The following is a 25,540-nucleotide window of genomic DNA, read 5'->3' as shown; positions in this document are numbered from 1 at the left end:
TTTTATGAGTGTGAAATTCAGTGTTTGGTTTTTTTGATGGTTAACTTATATTCTGAATGCTGATAACTTTCTAGGCAGTGCAATTTTAATTTAGTGGAGAAGCCAGTATATGTAGTTGGAACAGTCTGTATGATTGGGAAGGTTTACTTGGCTGAACTGTACCTCTGAAACTAAAATTATTCATTTACACTACCAGTCAACCTACTGGTTTTTGTAATGACTTGTTAATTAGAATTTTGATTTGCTGTAATAATGGAACTAAGGAATTGAAATACTAAGATACTTTATCAAAACAGGTTCTATGAAGTGATTGAAAACTGGAGTCTTTGCAAAAAAAATTACTCATGTTCTGCAAAATACCCTTAAATGCATGTCTAATTGTATGCATGTGAATTATTTCACTAAAAGTCAATAAGACATCTGCTTGAAGTTGTCCATATGTTTGAGAACCTCCTTAAACTGTACTCATTGTTCTCAAGTGGCATTCAGTTCTCAGTAGCTCCATCTGGTCCTTGTTTTTCTTTTTTTTGTTTAAAAAGTTGTCAACTTACTTGCACAACTTTATTCCTCTGTCATTCTTTCGTTTCTCATATATTTTAGACAGTATAGTGAAGAGAACCTATGGAAAAACTGAGAAAAGGGATGCATTGTCCCATACATTAGCTGAATTCAACCCTCTCAACTGCTAACAGTTCTTCGAATCTTTTTTTTTTTTTTTTTAAATCACTAATCAATGTCCCAGTTTTATTTTCATGACTTTGCTTACAGTGGAGGCTATCATCCCAGAAAGCCAGTAGCTAAGCTATTCCAGGATGTACCAAACACTGTGGCCACCTTTACTGTAGTATTTTCCCCTTTTGTCTTTCGCTTGTTCTCTGAGTGAAAGAATTCAGCTCTCCTTGTTACAATGCATAAGGCTCCAGTCATTATGAGTATTGAAAGAAACTTTTCTCTGCTGAAGTCTAGTATACATAACCAGTGAAAAGTAGCCTGGGTTTAAAAAAAACAGTTCTAACATTGTCAGTCAAATTCATAGCACCATACTAAACTCATAAATGCTAGTAACATCTTTGCTTTTTTCCAGATTGGTAATTAAATATGAACTTTTTAGTTATTTTTAAATGAGAGTATCTGTCTTGCATGTGGGTTTGTTACTGTTTTGCACGAGAGCTCCTTCAGGGAGTGATGTTTTTCTTTTTTTTTAATATAATTTGCACTAAATAACTTCAACTTAAAAACAGTAGGTTCTCCATTCTAGACATTATACTAATATCTATTTTTGGTTTTTTTTTCTTCTTTGCTTTTATCTCTTTTTCATTTTCCTTTTAAAAATACCATAAGTATTCATGCTTAAGTTACTTCAGAGCAGCTCTGGATACCATTAGATTTTGCTTTAGTAGAATTTATGGTCCACAGACAGTATGTTTACTTTTATTCTATTTATTATCAGTTAAAATTGTGTATTTGGCACTTTCTTTCATTTACATATATCAGGTTGTCCTTTGTTTTGGTTTTTTTTTTATGTTACCATCCATTTATCACAGGCCACTGTGGAATCTATAATGAGGGACAAGATGCCCAAAAAAGGTGGAAGGTGGTGGTTTTCCTGGCGAGGGAGGAACAGCACTATTAAAGAGGTAAGTTTAAGAAGCAAGCAGAGTTTCCTTCTGGTTGAAGTGGGAAGGCTGGATACCTCCGTATTCATCCCTCAGAACTTTGCTTCTGAGAGTAACTCATTATTCAATTTGACTGAGGATATACACATTAAAAGATGTTTAAACAGAGTCTAAAGTCTGACTTCTTTTGACTTCAGAAAGCTTTGGATAAGACCCTACCTGAAACATTTCCCTGCAGTGTTTCGATTCTGCATTTGTTTTCATTATGCAAATCTGAGGCAGTATTATCTAATGGATTAAATTTGTGTTTGGGAACCTAGAATCCAAGAGCTGTGCCACTAATTTAACGTTTCTGTGCAGATTACCTACCTTTCTGCAGCTGTCTTTTGATAGTTGAAGAATAGATGTATTTATGAGTAGTGTGAGCTGTAAAATTCAGCAAAACCTCAGATGGAAAACTGACTATATATTAATTTTAAAGTCTTTCTGAATTTCTTTTCTGAGCATTAAAAGTTTGTGGTAACAGTCTTAAAGTCATGGATGAACATTAAAGAACAGTGAAAAAAGCAAAACTCTATATGAAATATTGATCTCCTGTCTAGACATATTTAATCTTTAAAGTTGGCCAATAAAACCTCTTCATATTAATTTATACTACTGAAGCATTAGTACTTGAGGGGAGAAAATGACTTCTAATACATTTTTATGATTGTGCCTCAGTCAATGAACTTTTTTTAGCCTTGCATGAAATAACCATTGTACTGATCTGTGGGTATGGGCTTCAGAGCATGAGATTTTAGTTTTTACAGTTTGAAGTTTTTAGAATTTCTCTCTGAGTGGAAGTATTTGGCTACCTCTTGAGCTGTGGCAGCTATAAATTGATAAGGGGAGGTGTTATTGTTTGTGTGTCTCAAAATCATTCACTATTTAAAAATCTTATGGGGTGAAACTGATAGAGCTTAGCATCTACTCAAGGTAAAAGCAGTTTGGAAAGTTTTATTGGATTAAAGATTTCAATGATTCTATGAAAGGTAATTGTATTTTTTTTTTCCTTCTCCAGAGTCATACTTTGCTTTTTCACTAGCTATTTGAGGTGCATGAACTGAGTAGTTATGGGATTGATCCTAGAATTTCAACAGTACTAGATGTGAAATCTGATATTTCTGTACTTCTTCCATGCAAAAATAAATCTTAATTCTCCTTTTGAGTTTTATATTTGCAATTTTTAGTTCTTTGTGCAGCCTTTATTCTTTAAGAAATCCATGAAGTTTTACTTTGCCTACAAGCAAAGGAAGCAAACATGCTGTTGATTTTTACCAAATCTGTACAAGACAGAATTTGGTTTTCAGATATTTTTCTAAAAACATTTGCTCTCTGCCCAACAGGAGATGCACAGCTTCTCATACTTGTATTTTTACAGGAAACAAAGCCAGAGCAAGGTATGAGTGGGAGTGGACTTACTGGAGAAGACTCTTCACAGATGAGCATGGCAAACAGGTACCCCCAAAATTATCTCTATCTGAAATGAGCAGGAGTTACTATTTAAAAATGAAAGCAAGCTACCTCTTATATTTGAACAAAGAAATATTCTGTCAGTGAAATATGTTATGTGTTATTCATTGCGCCAAATAAGTGCAGATAGGAAGGCTCTACTCATGGCAGGGTTGCAGACCTTGTGAGTACACTCTGGTGTTTCTGTGGTTTGGTTGGCAGCTCCGTGATACACATTCCAGCCCCTTGAAACAATAACTGGAACAGTTCTCTGAAGCTATATGTATCTCTCTAAGAGTTTTCAAGGGAACATCACAGATGACTCTATGCTGTTGTCAGATCCTAGTTGCTAAAATTTCTGATTTACTTATATTTATGGCCTGACAACTTAATTTGTTCCTGCATATTTGTGGAGGCCTAAGGCTTTCCAGAGTTCTTTTCACAAGCAATAGTCATGGTTTTCTATTACTTCTTTCAAGGATTGCAGAAGTCTCTTCCTTCTTGTGCTCCAAACTAATCATACTGTATGGCCAGAATCTCTCCTTCAGGAGGGTTCCATAAGATGAGTTTTAACTTGCTTTGGAGGGATGAGTTAGCTAGGGACAGCTCTCCTACCTTGCCCCTTTTCTGTCCATACAGGTCTTACTGTAAAGACAGGTCTTACTGTAAAGACTGTGTGCTGTCTGCACTTTAGAGCTGAAAAGGAACGGATTCAAATATGCTTTATGCTCATTAAGTTAAGTTCAAGGATCACCTTTATGAAACAAAAAGGCATTAGCTGTCATTCTTCCTGGAGGTCAGCAGTTGCAATCCAGGCAAATGTGCTGGAAGGAGGATTCCTCATTCTATAGGAGACTAGCTGTTATCTCAGTTGCCTCTCTGAGTTTGAGAGCCACAGAATAAATCGGAAAGGCTGATTTTAGGGATGACAAGTGACATTTAGGTCTGTTTCTTACATGGTTGTTTAAAGATAAGCTTTAAAGTGGGATTAAGACTTCAAGCAGACTAGATTCTGTAATTGGTGTTCTTTGTTTAAATTTTAACTGACCTTAGAAATCTGTCATTAAGAATTTATTGCTTGCAAGCAAAATGCGACAAGTGGGATGTTGAGTAAAGCTTTTGAGATCTGATGTTACAAAGGATAAGATAGGCTTTTAAATGTTACTAGTCATGACATGCCGTACCTTGATATTGGGTCAAGACTCCTAACGTCGAACAACATCCAGGTGTGACCGGAATAAGAGGCCAAATGCTGATTGTAGGATCTGAAGGGGTATTTTGCCTTCCAACTAAGGTGATAGATTTGTTTGCTGTAGGAAAACTTTCTCTCTGAAGAAAAATATCCTTAACAAATTTCTGAAGAAATGATTGTAACAGGAAAAAAAACCCATTATACTGATGCGTATTTAAACAGAATTGTGTAAAGGAGCTCAGGTTTTATGACTTCTCATCATCATATACTGAATGGGGTAATCCTGCAAATCCTGGAAAAGAATAATCCAATGATCTAAAGTTGGTCATTGAAAGAGGAGGAGGAGTTACTTTCTATAATAAAATTCCCATCACCTGGATTTTTTTTTTTTTAGTTACAGTATGTAATGGGTATTTTTTTTTCTGCTATAAGATTTTTGAGTCAATATGGCATGTTAATTTACATCTGTTAAATTTAAGTAATGAAAACTAGCTTATAGACAAATGAATGGCTAGAGCAATCCAAGTATGAATAATGGGGAACATGCATGAATGAAAATGCGGCACTTCATTGATATATTTCAAGTCATGATGTGAATGACCTCCTGTGGGACAGTACTTATGAGCAGAGAATCAATGACTTACTTGGTGACTCACTGTTAATGCATTTTTAATGGATACTAAGATGCATTTACTGACATGATAACATCATTTTCTGTGTGTTCAATGTTCCAGAATAAAAGATGAATCTTCTTCAAGTGATGAAGACCCTAGAGCTGCCAAACAAAACCTCGGGTCATTACAAACCAACTCAAGTCATCTCTCATTATTGTCTGGAATCAGTTACAAAAAAACACTTCGACTCACTTCTGACCAACTTGTGAGTTAATTTTACATCCTTGTCCTGAAACGTCATTTCTAATACAACATGAACAATACTGTTATTCAGGCTTGCAAAGCTTGATTAGCTCTTATGTCTTGTATTTAATTCTCTCTCTCGTTATATTTTTCAAAAAAAACCCTTTTCCCTTCTCTTTTCAGTATTAAGCATGAATTTTGTACCTTGCAGCAAGTGCTGGGGTTCAGAGATTGGGAGACATGGGATCCCATTTAGAAAAATACCAAAATTAAATTGCAAATTATGTATTTGTCACCTCAATAAGTGTACTGGAACCACGTGCTTTTTGTATTATGTATAACGTGTATATGTTAACCCACAGGCCTCTCTTCTCTGTTTTCTTTTTTCCTCCTCTCCTTTCCTTTCCCCTCATTTATAGGCAGACAGTCACATTTTACATAAATACGGTTTTCTGTTAGTAACTTCTGAAAGAGCTGCTTGCAGATTTACTATGAGGCCAGGCTATTAATTTCTTTGGAGCCAGTTTTCTTCCTCTGTGACAGAGGTGTTTTGACTAGTGGTGACAAAACTGTCACAGTTCTGTGTTCTGCACATTCCAATTTGATCTGGAAAAATGGCTACTTTAGGGAAATACTCTTTGTTGTCTTATCTACACCCAATTAATTTTCTGAAGGAAGCCCACTCAAGGCGTACAGCATGAAACAGCCCGTCACTCACTGCCTGAATAGTTTTGTAAGAAATGTAGAGTTTTTCCCAAGAGACAGATGGGACGTATTGGTAATTTTCTGTAGCAAACAGAAAGCAAGGGTTACACAAATATATTGATACTTCTCAGATTTAGAAACCTTGCAGAAATCAGCTGAAGCTAAAACTACTTTCAGATTGGTTTCTTGATGAAACAGTGGATGAGGCTCATCAGTTACCCATCAGTTGTTCTGCATTCTCACCTCCTTGTCACTTTTTAACTTGCTGAACAGTTGCAGTGAAATATAACTAAGAAAAAGGGACAAAGTATTAAACTCCTGCAGGTTTTGTGAAAATGAATAGTTAGGTCCACAAATAGAATCAAATCAGTAGTCTCTTGCCCAGTGTGTCGCTAAATGACACAGGAGACAGTGGGAGAGAAGAGCAGGGAAGTGGGAGACTTAAGGAAATTCAGTGGAGACTGAAGGGTAATAGGTCATATGGTATGAGAGGTGCGTTATTATAGGAAAGAGATGTAATACCACAGAACACAAATCCCCATATAAACATTTAATTAGAGTTCATGGAACTCCTTGTTACCCACATTTCTCTCTGCATATGTATCTATATCTCAGAATGGAAAACCCCTATAGATAGTCCCTATTCCATAATTTGTTATTGTTTATGTGACCTTTGGGGGATTTTTTTCCTTTTTTTTTCTTTTTTAATTGCTGACTGTGAAACAGATTTGTTTGTTTGTTTGTTTTGTTCTGCTCTATAAATCGGCGTCTAATGTATACCACACAGGGCAAACCTCTGCTCCTCTGCTATCATTATTTAGACAATAGCTCTGCTGAAAGCAATAAGATTCAGTGTGACCAAGGCAATGATCATCTGTGGCTTTGTGTTTGCACTGCGTCAGTTTCACATGCTCAGTTTGTTGATTATCTTGCTGATAATACCTTGCAGAAAAGCTTAAAGCTGAAGAATGGCCCAAATGATGTGACCTTTAGTGTTACAACACAGTATCAAGGCACTTGCCGCTGCGAAGGCACGATTTACCTATGGAATTGGGATGATAAAGTAGTTATTTCTGATATTGATGGAACAATCACACGGTGAGTTCATGAACAGGGAGAGGCTTTATCTGCAAGGACAGATAGTCCTTTAGACTAAAGGAAAAAGTAATTAACAGGGAATTTTGAGTCACAGAATTATCATATTCTAGTGTTTTGCATGTATGGGGTGTGTGTTTGGTTTTTTTTATTTGGCTTTCAAGCAATGCAGGAATCATTAGCTGAATTATTAATTTAATAAAGTCACGTGCTATGTGTGCCCATTGTTTGTCACCTATTGGTGTTTCATGATAGTATTTACAGTAGTATTGGAGGACCTTCTGCAAAATCTTAACCTTTTTGCTGCATCACACTTATGAAGTACACTGGCTACATTAAAAGGAAAAAACATGTGAATTCTGTTTTAAAAGGCATTATTGGGGCATTCCAGTGAGAGGCATTATTATTTAGAAGGTAAGACTCTAAAATCAATGTCAGAATTAGAATTTGATGGAAAGTTTCAGATTAGTGCTTTGGGTAAAACCCACAACTTTGGAGTGACCAAAATGATTCATTTACTTGCTGATTTTTATTTATTTATTTAACCCTGGGGAAGACAATTGTGTGGAACATGGAAACACATAATAAAAATACAAGCATTGTCTTTTGACCTTTTAAAATGAAATGCTTAGATTTGTTTCAGAATCAATTTCTTTCAAAACCAAACCTAGCTATATCTAATTAGAAAAAAGAACAAGGAAAAGCAATTTCCAAGAGCAGTCTGGGGTGAATTAAAATACTTGATTTAAACTGGAACTCTTTTCTTCCTTGTGATTTATCCATTGTAGGGCAAATGTTTTTTTTGGTGCCAATATAAATTAATATCCCCCCCGCTTTGTTTTCTTAAGCTTCAGTAGAGTGAATGGGATCTATTCTTCTCTCTGCTGTTGAGGTGGCCAGACAGTTACTGAATCACTTCACCTTACAATATCATTGCAAATCCATCCTAAGCCAGTGCCCGGTGTTTTCCTCTCTAAGATGCAAGATATTCAGGGTGTGGTTTTCTTGCTGTGTATCTGCATAATGCTTAGTCAAGTGAGGTGCTCATTTGTTTGAATTTCTAGGTGTTATTATAGTGTAAATAATTTTCTCTCATGTAAAGAGGAAAATACATTGAAACCATAATACTTTATACATGACCAACTTCCAGCTTTATGTGGAGAAGTTGGTTTGAAGTAAGCTAGAATGTGACACCTCATACTTGCAATTTCCCATAAACTTCCCTTATGGGTAGGTTTGGTTTATTTAGAAAACATTTAATGTAAACCTCAAAAAGCATGCTTATTACTGGCTGGCCTACTACACAGGTCTGATTGATAGCCTATATGCTGTAACTTCCATGTTAACTTGTGGGTCGTGAGCTTATCCATGAAGACAAGTCCTGGGGCACAAGAGTAATTAAAACAATGTGGCCAAGGATGGACATGTGTCCTGGTTTTAGCTGGGATAGAGTTAGTTGTCTTCCTAGTAGCTGGTACAGTGCTATGATTCTGAGTTTGGTATGAGAAGAATGTTGATAACACTGATGTCAGCCTATCTCAAAAAAAAAAAAAAAGGGGAGAATAAAATCACCTCCTTCTGATCATGATCAGTACCTTACAGAAAATCTTATTTTCCTTTGCCGCTAGCCAAATAAGTTAGTGGGGTTTGTATTAGCCTCAACAGTTATTATAAGTATTGGGTTTTTTTTCAGTTCAGTTATATTGTTTTTCCTTTATTCAGGTCGGATACTTTAGGTCATATTTTGCCAACTCTTGGCAAAGACTGGACGCACCAAGGTATCGCAAAGTTGTACCATAAAGTGAGCCAGTGAGTATTCAGTAAATCTGTTCATGCATCTGTGGCTTGTTTGTTTATTCATTTGCACATAAAAATTAGAATTTCTCCAGGCTTGTCTTAACCTGTAAGGGTGACAATTTCATCAATACCTCGTCACTTCAGTGGTGCTTACATAGTGTAAACATCTGCTGTATGATATCCAGAGCAAAACCTGCTTTGTGGTATCAAAAGCCCCCTATCAATGAGTAGTGATTGTTCTTCCAGCCATCCCAAATGGACAGTTACAGTTAGTTCCAAAAACTGTAGTAATTTGAATGAGTTGTGCAGCTGCAGCACAACTGGAACTCTTGCTAACTGGGAGTTGCAGCAGTGTTAATTCATAAGATGCTAATACACCTTCCCTTCTCTCCTTGTTGAGGAGATTGTAAAATGCATAAGGACTGTTTAGCCTAGGCTGGTCACTGTATGTGGAGTTGTTCTTGCCAAACTTGACTTGCCTGGAGTCATGCAGGGATGGAATCTAAAACACATGGGATGAATCCGTTTGGGAGAGTTCCCTCTCTTTCCAGTGAGTAGAAAGGGAGTTCAGTGAAGCAGCTTAGACTTGAACTATCTAAACATCAGGCTTCTAGTGAAGCAAGATAATCACACCGTTAAAGCACAACACAATGTCTTATCTTGAGTAGAAACAGACCCATTTTGGATACTCACTGCTAATATTCTTGTTTTATTTGTTGTATAAATAACGATAAGCTTCAAAGACATCAACGGTGATCTTTACTACTGATGATTATACAATTTATTTTGTTATTTCTGCATATAAATATTTGTTGTTATTCCATTGTTAAATAGCAAAGTTAGGAAGGATCAGTCTTAAAATATTTTTGTGTCATTGGTTAATTTTGAGAGTAGGTGATAAGGAAACATCGCTTAAAGTGCAATTTAAAGGCATTGAAAGTCAGTAAGATGTATGCTGTGAAGAGCCTGAGGAACAGGCTTTTACCTGGCAACACCAGTGTGTGTGAGCTGCTATATTATAGCTCAGTAGTTGACCTGCACTGGTGCCTGTTGATCCACAGTAATAAATACCTTCTGTGCCACTGTGGGTGGAAAGACCTGGATTCATCATGTTTGCTTGTGGCTTGTACACTCTGTGTAATTCATGGAGAAAGACAGGCATCTTCAAAAAGTAGCTCGATATCCCTGAGATCTAATGATGTTTTGAAAAAACTGTTTTTTCCATTACCTATTGAAGAAATACTAGGCAACAGTATATCAGCTGTGCTTTAGGTCAGTTAATGTCATTAACTTGGAGAGTATCCTGGTATGGCCTAGAACTATATATTCCAAAAAACCTGGGGATATTTCCTCTGATGAATATGAACAGGATAAAAACAATCAGACTGTACCAACTCATGTGGGGTGATGTGTGGGAATGCTTCTAGGTGAGCAAGGCTAGTGCAAGAGTACAGGTGTACTGTTGGTTCCCTGGATACATTTTGCAATGTAGTCAAGCCACTGCGCACACTGGAGGATCAAAGACTGAGCATGGTGAGTTTTGTGATTAGCAATTGAGAGAAGAAAGGAAGTGAGGAGAAAAATTAATTGATGTCTGAATGGGATCAGATAAAGTATCTGATTTTAACTTTTACAAGGAGGATTACTGATTGCTCTCTGTTCAGGTTGATATTTCTGCTTTACACAGAAAATAAAATTGGTTTTCTTTTATTACATTAAATTCAGCTGTTCTTATATATTCAAATTACCAGAAGTGTTTGAAAAGCCTCTGGTACATATCACAACTGTCTTTCTAGTTAATCGGATTTGTTCTGTGTACTAGGGTTATGCTAAGGTTCGTTTATTGCTTTTTGTTTTACACAGATGATGAATTACAAATTACGGATGATGGAATCTAAATTATGCCAGAGAGACTTGTCTGTGCTTTTGTTCTGTATAGACATATGTGGTCACAGAAAAGACAGGACAGCCTGGGAATTCACATGCTGAGTAGTATTTAGTTCTGTGTATAACCTCTGCATTACATTTGGTGAAAAAGTTAATTAATTTTTTTAATTGCAGTTTTTATGTCTATGGCTGCCAGCATTGTCAATTGTTAGGGCTTTGGTGGTCATAAACATAGTGGGGGGAAAGTAGATTTGAGTCATGTTGTTTTTCAAATTACCAAGTTAATTATGTAGTGGCTAGATATTACAGCTGAACACCATATAAATGTTCAATAGTTAGATTTAATGACTGTGCGTGCACTGAATACAGTATTTCTTTATTTTATGAACAATAATTTCTTTATAGGACTTGCAAAGTAAATTGCTATTAAGTTGAACTAACATCATTGGACTATCATGAACAGAACCAAGGGTAACCTGTGACTTCTGCTGAAACTTTTATTTCAGTGTCAAGTCAAAGATTACTTCTCATAACGTGTTTTGAAGTTCAGATTTGCTCCGACTTGAAGGAATATGTTACTGCTGCACAGACTAGTCTTTTTTTTTTTGCAGAGGTCCAAGAGGCAGGAATACAACACTATTAATACAGCAAATGCTAATACACCATTGTCTGCTTTATGTCAGGTGCTTTCCTCTTAGCAGGTGTCATTTCAGTTAATTCTAGGGAGTATGGTTCCACTATGCAGGGAAGGATAGAAAACCATAAGAAGTCATAAGTCATGCGAAGACCAGAGATAAATGAGCCCTCTTTAGGTGTAAATCACTAACTGCAGGGGAGCTAGACAGATTTGAATTATCCAAGTTTCTGGCATAAATGTTTTTATTCCTTTTAAATAAGTCTAGCTTAAATGTAAGTCTGTTTAACAGTCATGATTTGATTCATGTAAAATAAACCCACAAAACTATTAATGTCAAAATACCTGCTTTATTTTTACAGTAATTTCTTCTTTTATTTCTGTTCACAGAAATGGATATAAATTTTTGTATTGCTCAGCACGTGCTATTGGAATGGCAGACATGACCAGAGGATACTTGCACTGGGTCAATGAACGAGGAACTGTGCTGCCTCAAGGGCCAGTGTTGCTGAGTCCAAGCAGCTTATTCTCAGCTTTCCACAGGTAATGCAATTTCACTTTTATGCAGAAAGAAAAGAGGGTGGTGGAGGCTGAATTCTCAGCTTTTTTTATGGGAGTGCTTGAAATCATTCATAATGTTTTTTTCTTACATATTGGTGCAAAATTTAATTAAGAAGAAATTTTGTTAGACCAAAATTGAATAGATAGTCATGTTACTTACTTTATCTCTTAGACATGCTCAATATACATCTGTGTTCACTGTTTACTAATAGGTACTGCCTGTTGACTTCGTGTGTTTAACATGGTGTGTTAATATTTAGCTATGGGAAAAATGTTCACATACTAATAACAGTCGCTCTTGTCTTGACTTGTAAAGTGTTCCAACTGGCATAAATATGTTTTTGTGGAAGAACATTACTTGGTGGGTTTTGAAGAAATTAATGTAAAAATGAAACGAACTTTTTACACTCCTGACTGCGCTGTGGTATTCTGTGTGGTCAATGTTGTTCTTTCTAGGTGTTGAACTGTAATAAGTGAATAATAATAGCACAGATTATGAATATCATACCTTCTTCTTAATGCAGTGAAGTGTGTCAAGTGATTACTGAAAATATTTTAAGCTGTTAAAAGCTGCTGTGACAGGATATATTTCATTAGAATTTTTAATGGAAGGTTGTTCAGATGCTCTCCTGATTGAGTGACATGCTACAGGCTGTCTTAACAGTTGTGTTCTAAATATAAGAGACTGTGGAGGTATTACAGTGCACTTCTTTGATTAAATAATAAATGCAGTGAAAGGATAGTTCCTGTTATCTTATACTCCTCATATCTAGAAATATATTTAAAGTGATACTCTTTTTGGTATCTTGTTTAGACTAAAGAATGCCCATCTTTCAGTGTGCACTATTGTAACTGTTGTGATGTGTGGGCAATAAATGACTTCCTTGTTATCCATAGATGTAATTATTGTGATTTTGAGGGCTATGGTGTATGGAGACTGAGGAAAGATGGTTTTATTCCTTTTTTGCACGTTCTCAAACATTGATTTATACATGGAGCTGCTGTTCCAAAGGGCTATATTACTCCCATGAAGCTTCTATACTATTCGCATCTTCCTTGACATATGTGTTGGTGCTAGGATGTGGGATTCTGAGCTTCTTAAGGGCTTTTGTGTCATGCTGGCATCTTCCTATGTTATGGGAACTACAGACTCTGCCACCTGTTCAGCCTTCTTGCCAAGAGAAGCTGTTGTGAAAGGGCTTTTGCCGAGAGATGAGAACTCTTCCATTCATTAACTAATTCTGTATTCTGTAAGGAGCAACTGAAGAGAAATAAAAGATTCCTTTTTTTCCTTAACTTCTGCTAATTAGCAGTGATGGAGGACCCTGACTGTAGAAGTATTTTGACAGGCTGAGGTGCTTATAGCACATATGGTAACTGCGATCCTTTTAATTAAAAAACAACAACAACAAAAAACCCCCCAAAACCCCCATTATACACAGTGAAGGCTAATATAATCTATGAATCATTCTGCAGTTCTTAGGAAGCAGTTTACTTGATGACAACTTATGTTTCATAAGTCTTTATTTAGCAGCTACTCCCTGTAATCAACCATCCTTGCTCAGTAACCATCTTTACCACATAGGTTTCAGTAGAAGTTCCCTTGTTTCAGAGGATTTATTTACTGTGCCCGTTATGTAAGCTTAGGAATGCTATTTTGTCTTCATGGGCAATGTGATTTCCAAATGAAGATTTGTTGGAGAAGCGTGGGGACTCTATAGGAGTATCCAGCTAGGTGAAAAATATAGAATAAAGAAAATAAAATGGTTTGTGCTGTATTTCATGTGTACTTATTCAGCCTCCCTTTTTTATCATTTCAGGGAGGTGATAGAAAAGAAGCCAGAAAAATTTAAAGTTCAATGCTTGACAGACATAAAAAATTTGTTTTATCCTAATACAGAACCCTTTTATGCTGCTTTTGGAAACAGACCTGCTGTAAGTAATAGCTGAATTTATTTCTATTGAGAACAGAAAAGTTGCTGTTATTTCATAGTTCTGTTGCATCAGAACCTGGAAGCTTTAAATGTGAGTTAAGAATATTTTATTAGGCCCTGTACAAAGGAAAATGTAAAGATTCTTCCTCAAAGACCTCACAATGTAGGATGCAAACAGAGATGGAAGAGCAGCAAAGTAACTATATTATATCTGCATAAGTTAGCATAACAGTAAATACTGGTTGAAATCCTAACTATGTAAAAAATCCTTAAGCTTGTGTGAAAACACTGATCTCTCTTTACTCCACACTGATACAGTGTCACTGAGATACCTCTGGACAGACAGAAAATCTTCTGGATGAATAGAGGTGGAACTTAGACTTTAAACTCAAAGTACAGTGAAAAGAACTTGGATGTCCCACTGAAATCAAAAGATTCTACTTTGCAGGGAAAGTGATACGTTATTTGACACAGAGAGGGGGAGACAGGTATCTGTCACCCATTTGAAGGCTGTGTAATTGGGCTATAGGCTTTTCTTACTCCTGTCCTAGCCCAAAGAATACCTTTATGCATCCAGAAAAGGAGACAGTCTCAGGGGCTACAGCAGAAACAGGGACCCTGGCATGTGATTATCCCTTCTTTTAAATTGTTAGCATGATCCAAGAGACTGTTTTGACACAGGCAGCTAGCAGTCTTCCAGGCAATTTCTGGATATGGTTGCTGTGTTAGCTTGTGGAATAGACTCCTCCCAATGGGCATCTGATAGAGCCATATTGGGGGGGGGGTGTGTTATGTGGGGCTGTGGGGGATTGTTTTATGTTGTGGTTTGGGTTTTGTTTTGGTTTGTTTGTTGTTTTTTTTTGAGGGGAGGGGTATAGAGAGTTTAATAATACGGATACAATGTCAAGGGACTTTCATGTCTGAGAATGGGCACTCACACTGTTTAGTTTACTAGTGTAAATATCATTATAGGTGCTTAAGGAAGGACAGAGGCTTTGTTTCACTCCTCCAAATCTTTGAAAGCATCCCACTTCCAGAAGGGGATATGTAGAAAACCTCCTTCTTTAGATGTTTACAGTTTCACTGGGCACCTAAGTTTAGATGCTAACTAAACTAGGCAGATGAGCCCCTTATTTGTGCCCAGGAGCCCCACAGAGCGTTCAGTACTTCTTCCAGCTCTGTATTGGCAGGTGCTATTTCCTGTAGAAACTGGTGTGTAGCATAGTAACATGTAACAAGAAACCTGGTAACACCAGTGTGGAGTTTATGGGTAAGGACCATTGGCATGCAGCTTGGGTGTATCCACCCTGCTTTGGAAGCTAAACCCACTTAATTGTATGTCTGTATGCTGGCTATGCCATTCGGTCTGAAGAGAATGGTCCTTGACCATTCATATTTCCTAACAGGATTAGCAAGAGAACACTTTGGTTGGTTACCTCTTTCTTTAGTTGGTGGAGAGAAATGGGACATGCCTGGAGAGTAATTCAGGTGCTAGATGGCCATCTTTCTCCACTGACTCCAGGAGAGCTAAAGGCTTCTAACTGAAGTGCCTGAGGACCATGGATTCCAGCCCTAGCTGCTCAGCGCTGTAAGAGCTGAGATACGTTCACTAGCAGAAACATTCATAGTTGGGGAAATTATCAGTATGAATGTGGACACTGGCCATTGCCAGTGTGAATATGAACACAGACTGGGCAATTCAGATGCCTAAACGTTGGACAGAGGTGCCTGGCAAGGTATTTTGGCACTGAAAACATGGATGCTGGTAGCTACATTTGAGAGGATTCAGCAAGCCTTTCTGATGGGACTTTGTTTCTACGTTTGTCTCAAATTTTTGTTAGGGTTGCTGACATTTATGAGCAGAAACTTTTTCAGCTTCATCTTTTAGCAAATTACATTTTTAAAAGCATTATGTCAGAGGGGACAGGAGGACCTCACTGTCCATTTCCTATATTAAGTTGTTATATCATATGGAGCTTAATTTCCATTATCAAGGTACCTTTAGACATATGGTTCTGAAATAACTTTTTAAACACTTTTGTGGTTTTGTATTATGGATGATGTCTGCCTCTGGTTCCATTTTTTTGAACCTCAGGGAAATAAAATAAAATCCTTATTTTCATGCATACTTCAATGAAATTTCAAGTAAAGCAGTAAGTTAATATTTCTAAAGGAATTGCTGGCAACTCACTCCTCTCCTGTTTGAGTGCAGTCTTCAGGTGTGAGCTGTGCTTTTGTTAAGATCAGGATCATTACTTTCTCAATTTTCTGCACTGCTTGTTTTGTTTTGGTTTGGTTTTTTTCCCAGAACAAACTCAGTGAAATTTTAGTACTTGTGGATGTTGCAAACATGTAGATAGTGCATGGACTGCCACGATGCAGAATTCTTGAAGTGACTGCTGTTCACTTTTGTTCAGTTACTTAATTTTTTTTGAACAGTATTTACAATATAGACATAAAAATAATCTTTATTTTTTCATTAACATACCAATCTCACGACTTCAGCTTTTAAACCCATGATTTCTATTAGTAAAATAGAAGCTTGTTTTTGCTCTGATCTTCTGGGAGTTATTTTCATCTTTGCTTTTGTCAAGATTTTCTTCAGATCAAAACTTACTCATTGCTTTCCTTAACAATTTGAATTTCTTAGAAGACATTCTTAATTCATACTTATAGTTGTACTTCCCAGAGTTGCATCTGCATTATCTGCTGGGGCTCACTGCTGCTATTTTGGCATATACTCCTTGCTTTCCCTTCTTTCCTCGTTGCTCTGGCGTGGAGTCAATATATGGATATGGCACAAATTCGAACTCAGGAGCTAAGAGATATTTCCAGAGGTTTTAATGTAGACACAGTTGTTATGACTTCCTTTTGTGACCTTGTCCTTACAAACTAATCACTATTTTAAGTGTCAGTTTAACCTCCATACACTGTTGCAAGATAGTTGGTGCAACGCACTCAGGGAATGAAATATTCTCTGAAAGAAAAATGAAAGTCCAAATGCTTTTACGCCAAGTATCATTAGTTTTTTATTGAATGTTATTTTTGTGTCAAAGGAAGTTACTGAAAAAATGAACATGATTTTGATCAATACTATAAACTGAAGTGGCAAACTCCTTACCTAGCTGCAAACTGTCTGTTTCATGAGCATTTTGTCAGACTGACCTTGTTTGTAACATAATGGGGAATAACTAGGTAATCTTAGTACCAATACTGTGCAAATAAATTCTTCCGTTTAATATATTCCAGCAAGAATAAACATTATTGTGCAAAGGCAGAATAATTATTTTTATTTTCTTTTTTTTTTTACCTTCCTCTTCTGTTTAGGATGTTTATTCATACAAACAGGTGGGGGTTTCTTTAAACAGGATATTTACAGTTAATCCCAAAGGAGAGCTTATACAAGAGCATGCAAAGACAAACATCTCATCGTAAGTAATCTCTTATCTCTGACACCTTATAGACTCAATCAATTTGCTGTTCTAATTTATGACTCAAGTTGCCCAAAGATGCACTTGATTTTTCTAATGAGAGATTCCTTAGGATATTTCAAACAAAACACAAAAAATTTAGAATAAAATACAGACTTTCCACTTTCCTTCAGTTAAACTGTCAAAAAAAACTGACAAAAAAAGAAATTGTTTAGTCTTTAGTTTAATATATTCCATCTACTGTAATCATGTGAAGGAATTATCAGCGTACAATCTAGTCTGCATAAAAATGAGACTAGCTAGTTTCCTGAAGCCATCTGCCTTTTCATGGCCTTTTCAAAATTTCCTTTTCCTGGAGCTCCTATCTAGAAAAGCCAGAAAAAAAAATCTGAAGATAGGGCTGAGGGCTGCCAGCAAGATGTTTAGGCAGTGTAGCACCTAACACTGAATGGAAATGGCCTTGAGTAATATTAAGAGTGTCCATAATTGAAGGGGAGCCATATGTGTATAAAATACAAATAATTGATTGAGCAGGGAGCTGCTTGAGCCAAGCTGGACAGAAATGGAGAAGCAAAATATGGGGCTGGAATATTTTAGCAGGTGATCTGGGCAGAAAATGGCATCTGTTTCTTACTAAGTAAGTATCAGTGCTTAGAATGAAAGGATTTCTTATCTGAACTGTGAATCCTTTCTGGAAGCTAGGCACCAAAATCAAGTTTAGTTTTATTCATTTGAGGAGGGTGACTTGTCTGTGTAAGAGTAGCCATGGCTTAGTAGTTGAGGACTTAGAAAAATTCAAGTAAGAAGATCTGAAATGGTTCAGCATTCTTTTTATTTGTTTATTTTCCAGCTATGTCAGACTATGTGAAGTGGTAGATCACATTTTCCCTTTGCTGAAAAGAAGCCATTCTTCAGACTTCCCTTGTTCTGATACCTACAGTCAGTTCACCTACTGGAGAGAACCTCTACCGCCTTTTGAAACTCAGGATGTGCATCCAGCCTCATCTTAACTGCATCTCCAAACCTTTGGCCTCAGCTCAAAGAATGAGTTAGGTTGTATCGAAAGGACACCACTTGGCTTTTGCTGTTGGCAGTTCAGCTGGAATCTGTGATGTTGTGAGCATTGTATTTTTTTGCTGTGAGCAAATTTAGAAATGCTTTTCAAACTTAGTCACGTTTCCAGATGACAAGGAGGAGTCTTACTAGGAACAGGAGTTGCGTTTTTAGCTCTTCACCCAGCTCCTCAAACTGTGCCATACATTTCCATTATTCAAGGTCAAATAAAAGTGGAGTGATGTTGGAGCTGCAGTTAAACATGCCATAAGATTGTAAAGTGGTTCTGTATCTTTTCTGCATCACTGAAGTAATCTTTCATCTTATCAGGACCCCCTGCAAGTAAGGGAGCTGAAGGTGCTCACCATTCATGACATCATCTGGCGACATGGACAGGGATTGCAATCCATATGTCAAAATTCCTTTCTCTGAAGGAGCAAATGATTTTTCCTCTTTCCCCTTCCTTGACCAACAACTGTTTGTTTAAGAGTTAATTACTGGTCTAGACCCTCAGCTGTTGTAAATCAGTGTAGCTATCAAAGTCAATTGAACTGTGTTGATTTATTCCAGCCTGTTGTTTTGACATGGTAACACTTTTCTGAGGAAATAAATGATGAGTAATCTAAATAGAAAGCAAATGAAATAAGATGGCCAGATTCTGGCAGTCTTTCTCAATTTGAGAAGTACCATGCATCAAGGATAGCTATTTGGATTAAGGTAAGTGTGCAAGTTGAAAATACAGGCTACAGTGTGTAGTGCCCATCTTACTGAAGTCAGTGATTTTCAGTAAAGACATCTTATCCACAGAATGTGCTGAGTTTCAAGATTGTTACTGGGCCAAGAACACTGAGGATTTTGTCAAAATGGAGTAGTTTTATTTGAAACATTATTTTGGCTAGAATGTGAACTTTGATGCTGGTGAATGATGCATCTCAGGTTTTTACTGTACGGATTTTTTTTTTTTGTTTTGTGTCATAAAGAACAGATACTTCTAGTGCAATTTGCTCTCCTCCAAGATAATGAAATCTCCTCTTTCATCTCTTTTTTTTTTTTTCCTTATTTGTCCAGACACAAGCTGTAGATACTGTTTTTGCTACCTGCTTGTGACAGCCTTAAGACTTAACTGTGCATGCTAAAAGCAATACTGCAGATCAGTTGATAATGTTTTCCAAATGGTCTGCCTTTACACAATGCGGTACTTTACTTAAAATGTAGACATCAAGAGACCATATGCCAAATGATTCTCAAATGTGCTTGTAGCTAGGAAACCCCCCCCTTTTTTTTTTCCCTTTTAAAATATATTTTAAAGTCTAATTGTTCTCTGAAACACTGAAAATGGCATCATGGGATTCCATGTATATTGTATTTCAATATGGCTAAAACAGTGGTTCACAAGCTGTGGTCTCTGCCAGCTTGTGATCTGTGGGGCTATGGTACATGTTTTGCAGCTGCTTTGTAGTATTCTCAGTTAAGAGTTTAATAATAGGAAGGCAAAGTGGTCCAGGAGAGATTTTAAGATGTGATTGTGGTTAGTTAGCACTCCAAAAGTTTGGGAACAGCTGCTTTGTTTCACACTTGTTCTGTTTCAATAAATTCTGGTTTTGCATGTCAAGAGTGATAGCAACGTAGGTAGGATACTAATTCTGTAAGTAGAGGTTTTCTAACTTTTAGTGCTGCGGACCTTATCTGCGGTGTCAGGGGGCCAATTTATGATTTCTCTGTGCCTTCAATAGTAATGAATATAAGTGCAATCCTTTATCCAGCTGCAGTATGCAGTGGTGAGTCCTCCCTAAGTCTTCCTTTTCACATGAACATTGCTGCTTTGGGCAAGGTGCGTGCCCACTTTGGAGATACCAGGATTAGACAAACACAAAGAGGAAGAAATTAATGTTTAACAACCCAGACTGATTATGCTCTCTTGAAAGTTTAAAGAAAATGCAAGTATCTTTTTACTTAAAGATGGAAGAAATGTGGTATGGATTTTCTGAAAGACAATCAGTGGGCTTTGCAGGTTGCCAAGCTGAGATGGTTGCATCTCTAAAAATAGCCACACCTTAAGTATCTCATTAATAATTGAATAAATGGATGAATATGCTAACTGCATCCTATTTTAATTCAGTTTTGTTAAAGGCCTATTTCAGTCCATTTATTATGCAGAATAAAACCAAACCAACCCTTCTCTTCAGTAAGAGGCTGTCAGTTTTGTGGTTTTTATCCTTAACAGTAGTTAAGATCTCTTTTCCTAACGTACCACACACAGTAGCTTCCACCAGAAAAGGTGGTCCCTGAAAGTTCTCCACAATTAAAACCTGTGATGTGTTTATTTATAACTTAATAAATAGCTAATCCAGGGTTGTTTGTGCTGTTAGTATTTCAAACTAAATGATAGCATGAATGAGTGGTCATTTTAATTCTGTCAGATTTGTAGGTGTAGTGCAGCACTGGTACAGGTAACCCTGAGATGCTGCGGAATCTCCGTCCCAGAGTTTTTCAAGACGGTTAAACAGTTATGGCTGACTTGATCTAGTGTTGGCAATCATCTGCTTCAAGCATGAAGTTGGACTGGATGACCTCCAGGGGTCCCTTCTGACCAATGTTTCTGTGGTTCTGTGAAGTTAAACGCCTTACTTCTGACATACTGTATACGCCTTTGTATCTGAAAGTTGAAATATAGCTGAAAAGTGAAATTAGTTTCTAAAACTAATGTTTATCAAATTTACTTACAGAAAAGACTTATAAAAATCAAAGTTTTAGCCTGCTAGAAACATCACCATACTTTTTCAGAGTGTATAAGGCATTTTGATTTGGTAGCTGAGCAATTTTATGCATAATATTTGAACTGCTTTGCTAATTCATGTAGAAGAAAAAGTGATGGTTTAACAAATTTCTACTCTTTCTGTGAAAGAAAAAAATTCAACCTTGCTTGCAGTGTAATGCTGTTTTCTGTTACAAAAAGAATATTTGGCTAACATAAATATGCAGACACATTAAATCACACTAGATTCTATTTATACAATACACATAAACTAGAATATGCATCAGTGAGGAGTGACTGATGTTTATTTTCTTGAAGCTGATGACCATACTGCTCCAGCTGTGTCATGTGAGGGAAAGAATACCATATTTGTTGCATTAGTTACATTGAAGATAAAATGTTACTGCTGTAATTTGGGGAGGGAGGAGAAAGAGGGTATTGGGTATTTTTTATTTGTAGATATGGATTATTGTTTCAAAGCCTATTTGTATACAGTATTTACTCTGTATATGTATGTACTACTGCAATGATGAAAATAATTTTAACACCTCATTTTGATCTGCTGAATGCAACAAGGGTAGAAATATATCTTGTAATAAAGGCAAATACAAATTTTTTCTGACTTCTCTTTTTCTATATGCTTGGATAATGGCAGAGTGTTTTTGCAGAACTGCTGAAACTCTGTAAAGTGTGGCTTTTGTAGCTCCACTCTCAACTGCCTGTCTCTTATCGGGGCTATCTGGTGTAACTTCCAGCAGTTGCAAAATTTTTGTTGTTCAGCTACAGTGTTTGACCCAGAGCTTTTTCAAAGGGAAAGAGTTTATTGAGGGAGATGGGGCCAGGACCTGGGCTCTGCCTGGTTTTGGGGCATGGGAACAGCACCTCAGAGCCAAGAGCAACCAGATGGGAACTGGAGCAAATTGGACCAGTCAGGAATCCTACCCCACCCCAGCATTTTTTTTGAATCTTCCTTTTGTCTAATTCCTAGTGTGACCTAAGGAAAAACTAGTCATCTGTTTTGAATGGGAGTGTTGTCATTCATGGCAATGAGACCAGATAGCTGCTTTTTTTTTTCCTTCTTTTGTCTTTTCTCCTCTGCTTTGACACTGGCCATTCTGCTGATGAGAAGCAAATACCCTTTCCTCCTGTCCGTGAGAACACAGTGCTGACTTTTGCTCCCTCTGCCGGGTTTGCTGAGCAAACTAACTGCAGCAGTAGTGATACTGCCAGGCTTGTGTTGGTATGAAAACAAAGATGTTTGGGGTTGATAAGGCTCTGCGGCAGCTCAAGTTCTGTGTTAAAATTACAAGAGCAGCCGTATTTGGGCAGTCTGCAGTCACTGCTTCTTCAATCTTCTCTATTTTCTGTATGTCTCTGGCTTGTATAAACATTTACACTGGAGCTCTGGAGACAGGCTTTGAAATGAAGGTGCCTTTTTAATTAAAAAGTCAGAGAAATGGTGCTTTTGCATCAGCAAACCAAACTTTATAAGGACATATTCATTGCTCCTGGAATATCCTATTAATGCTAGAGGTAGAAAAGTCTGAGGGAGAGAACCCTCTGAGAAGCAAAGGACCATAAAGTTGTTGGGGTTTTTGGTTTTTTTTGATGCTGTAGGGAATATTCCCAGAATGCTACATTAATTTTTTTCCTTGTAGATAAATACTCTTAATTCAATATGCATTGCAGATGCCATCAAGTACCTCAGGATAGTTCATCGCTGCAAGAGGCAGAAGACCGTTGGTGCAAAGAGCTAGTGCCTAAAAATATAACTAATATAACTTTCAACTCTTCTGTGAATGCATAAAAAGGTGGAGCCTGGAGGTTGTTTTTTTGTTTGGTTGGTTTCATAAAAGTCCAGCAAAGGACAGTGGCAAAGGGAGTATACTCACAGTGCCACAACCTCAGGTAGTCCTAGCTCTTTTGCTTGCAGTAAAATCCAGCCCCTCATTTTGTTCTATAGCATGTTGGAGATAGGCAAGGAAAGGGGTAGTTGTGAATGAGAGATGAGGGACTGGCTCAAAGAAAACCCGGCAGCGGTGCAGAGGAATTACAGTTGCTGGATGCTTTGGGGAAGAGATCCTCATCAAGACCTTTCCAGCCATTGGGATGTGAGGGAGAAAAATAAAGTCAAGATAAGAAAGAAGTTTTCTGCTAGGAGGAACTAGAGAAAGGGAACAAAAACCAAGCAAGCAGCCAAAAAGCAGCTGCTTGTTTCCACCCCCATGCTGAATGTAGGTGGTGCCAGGTCAGGCGGTGAGCTCTGCGTTTTGCCTCTCAAGCAGTCTTGCCTGAAATCCTGCCTGTCTGCATGGCACAGAAGAGGTAAGAAGGCCATTTTGGCTTCATTTGCCAAACAGGAGAGAGTAACATTGGCCAAAATTAAATCTATGCTTAAGTGTCCAAGGGGTACTGCTAGCAGCAAAACAAAGTTGCAACTACAGCTAAATTTTAAGTTTAGGTAAGGACTAGGGCTTCTTTATTTTTTCATGAACTTGGGAAACAAAGCTTTCACCTGCAGCATATACACTTTTGTAGTACCATGCTTGTATCCTTTTAATAAGGCTTGCTCTGGAAAATAAATACAGACATAATCTATCAGCCTATTTAAACGTGTGCTTAAGTCACCCCTCCCTGCACTGAAATTTATGCATAGTCTTAAGCACTTTGCTGAATTAAGCCAACTAATGCCAAGAAAACTGTGTACTGGGGAGATACAGTTTCTGAGCTGAAGAATTGATCTGGCTTTTCTAATGGTTACCCTTGGACCGGTTTTTAGCCTCCAGCACTGTCAGGTGTTCTGCCTGCTGCCAGCAATCTATTTATTGATACAGGAAATCCATTTTGCCTTGCCTTGCTTTTAATGAGTTTTGCAAGCAAGTGGCCCCTTCCTGTGACTCATTCTGTGTTTTCTGAGCGGGAGATTGTGGTTTTAAGTTTCACGTTGGAAAGTAACCGCTGTGTCTGCTTTCCTTGTCTGCTGGAATCTCAACAAGAGGAATACATTTTGGAACAAAGAAATGTAAATGGAGTAGAACAGTTCACATTTCTCTGCGAAATTGTATAAACATCCTTCTTTTCAGGACAGTTAAAAAGACTAGTGCAAAGCGAAAATAGGTCATGTTTTAAAACAACAGCTTTATCTTAGAACATTGCTGTTAACACACGCAAAAAAGACATTTTCCCTGATATCTCAGTATGTGTTGGTCCTTTGATTTATAGCCAATAAATATCCAAAAATTAAACAGTGGAAGCCTTTCTCTGATCTTACTGACACAGGAGCAGCTCCATTAGCATCTGGATGGCTGCTCAGACATGCACAGCTACGAACCGCAATCTGAAGCGTGAATAGCAAGTGCTACAGATTTCCATCCAATTCCTAATCCTTCTCATCCCTTTAGGATGCTGGAGGCAAAGAGGTAGGAGATGTGGATGTATTTGTTTCTGACTTTCACCAAAAATATGGCAGCGGAAGGAGAGAATCCTCTGCAAGCTTGGACCATTAGCACTGAAAACTTAGATTTACATTAAAAGCAGCCATAAATACATCAAAACCAGTGGCCGGGACAGTTTCCATTCCCCATTGCTAGATACAACTATTTATATTTCAGGCTCAGTGGCTATGTCTGTACAGATAAATCGCTGCCCAGTGAAGGGCAGGGACTGTTCTTTGGCCCCCTTGCCAACTGGCACGCTTTGACGATCGTCCAGCTGCCTGCCTGCCAAGCCGTGGCTATCGCTGGCCTCTGCTGACCCCGAGATGGTGCCTGGGCATCGCCTGGAGGAGCACTGCCTGCCGTGGCCGGGGTCGTGCCGGGGACCGTGCTAGCAGCATACTGGATAGGCGATTGTGTGCCAAAGCCTGGGCTTGCGCCCTGCCGGTTTGCTGACGTGTCCACGCTCTACCTGGGAAGAGCCGGGTCTGACTCTTGGGTTTGGGCTGTAGCTCCTTTTCCCACGTGCGTCCCAGCTGGCCGGATAATGAGATATTGGGACCTGTCCTTCCAGAGGCTTTGGGATGAGCTGGGCTCTTCCCATGGGCTTGAGGAGGTGCTTCAGTTCTTCTGTAGTTCAGTCAGATCTCAAGAGGAGGCACTATCTGGTCCTGAACTGCTTTCACCTCTGTCTAATGCAAGCCTGTGCAATACTGAAGCATGTTAGGGAGGCTGAGATCATCCCTGCAGTTCTGAAAAAGCCAGAAAAATCTAAAATCTCTGCTAGCACAGGCTTCTTAGAGACAAAGTGTGGATGGGGATGTACAGAAAATCATGCCTGAGAGTAAAATAAGCATGTTGGGAAAGCAGGAATTCAACAGATCATGTTAAAAATGTGACCTTTTGGTTACCCATCTCAAGTTCAAGCTGGCAGAGACAACAATTGGAAGGAAAAATTGTGAGGCTCAGAAACTGAAGCAGCTTTATTGGGAATGTACTGAGAGGAAAGAAAGAGGGAGACCCAATATTGTCATAGTCATTTTCCTGCAGGGATCCAGATATCGTGCAGAAATGCAACTCCCCGTATTGTGGACTTCA

General features: G+C 37.9%; 1 protein-coding gene across 6 annotated transcripts in view; it reads left to right on the top strand.

Moving 5' to 3' along the window:
• LPIN1 (lipin 1) overlaps nucleotides 1-21,623 on the top strand; it is an 85,180-nt gene extending 63,557 nt beyond the window's left edge. For all 6 annotated transcript variants that reach the window (XM_069805782.1, XM_069805777.1, XM_069805778.1 and 3 more), the window contains 9 exons: nucleotides 1,545-1,637; nucleotides 3,037-3,113; nucleotides 5,034-5,178; nucleotides 6,811-6,959; nucleotides 8,679-8,765; nucleotides 11,665-11,817; nucleotides 13,656-13,770; nucleotides 17,097-17,200; nucleotides 18,051-21,623. In XM_069805782.1, coding sequence (XP_069661883.1) covers nucleotides 1,545-1,637; nucleotides 3,037-3,113; nucleotides 5,034-5,178; nucleotides 6,811-6,959; nucleotides 8,679-8,765; nucleotides 11,665-11,817; nucleotides 13,656-13,770; nucleotides 17,097-17,200; nucleotides 18,051-18,210 — 1,083 coding nt within the window. In that variant the 3' untranslated portion in view covers nucleotides 18,211-21,623. The remainder of the gene's footprint in view (nucleotides 1-1,544; nucleotides 1,638-3,036; nucleotides 3,114-5,033; nucleotides 5,179-6,810; nucleotides 6,960-8,678; nucleotides 8,766-11,664; nucleotides 11,818-13,655; nucleotides 13,771-17,096; nucleotides 17,201-18,050) is intronic.
• Nucleotides 21,624-25,540: the final 3,917 nt, after the last annotated feature.

Source organism: Haliaeetus albicilla, chromosome 18 (assembly GCF_947461875.1).
Source record: "Haliaeetus albicilla chromosome 18, bHalAlb1.1, whole genome shotgun sequence".
In the NCBI taxonomy this organism is placed as follows: Eukaryota; Metazoa; Chordata; class Aves; order Accipitriformes; family Accipitridae; genus Haliaeetus; species Haliaeetus albicilla.
This window is presented reverse-complemented; position numbering and strand designations above follow the sequence as displayed.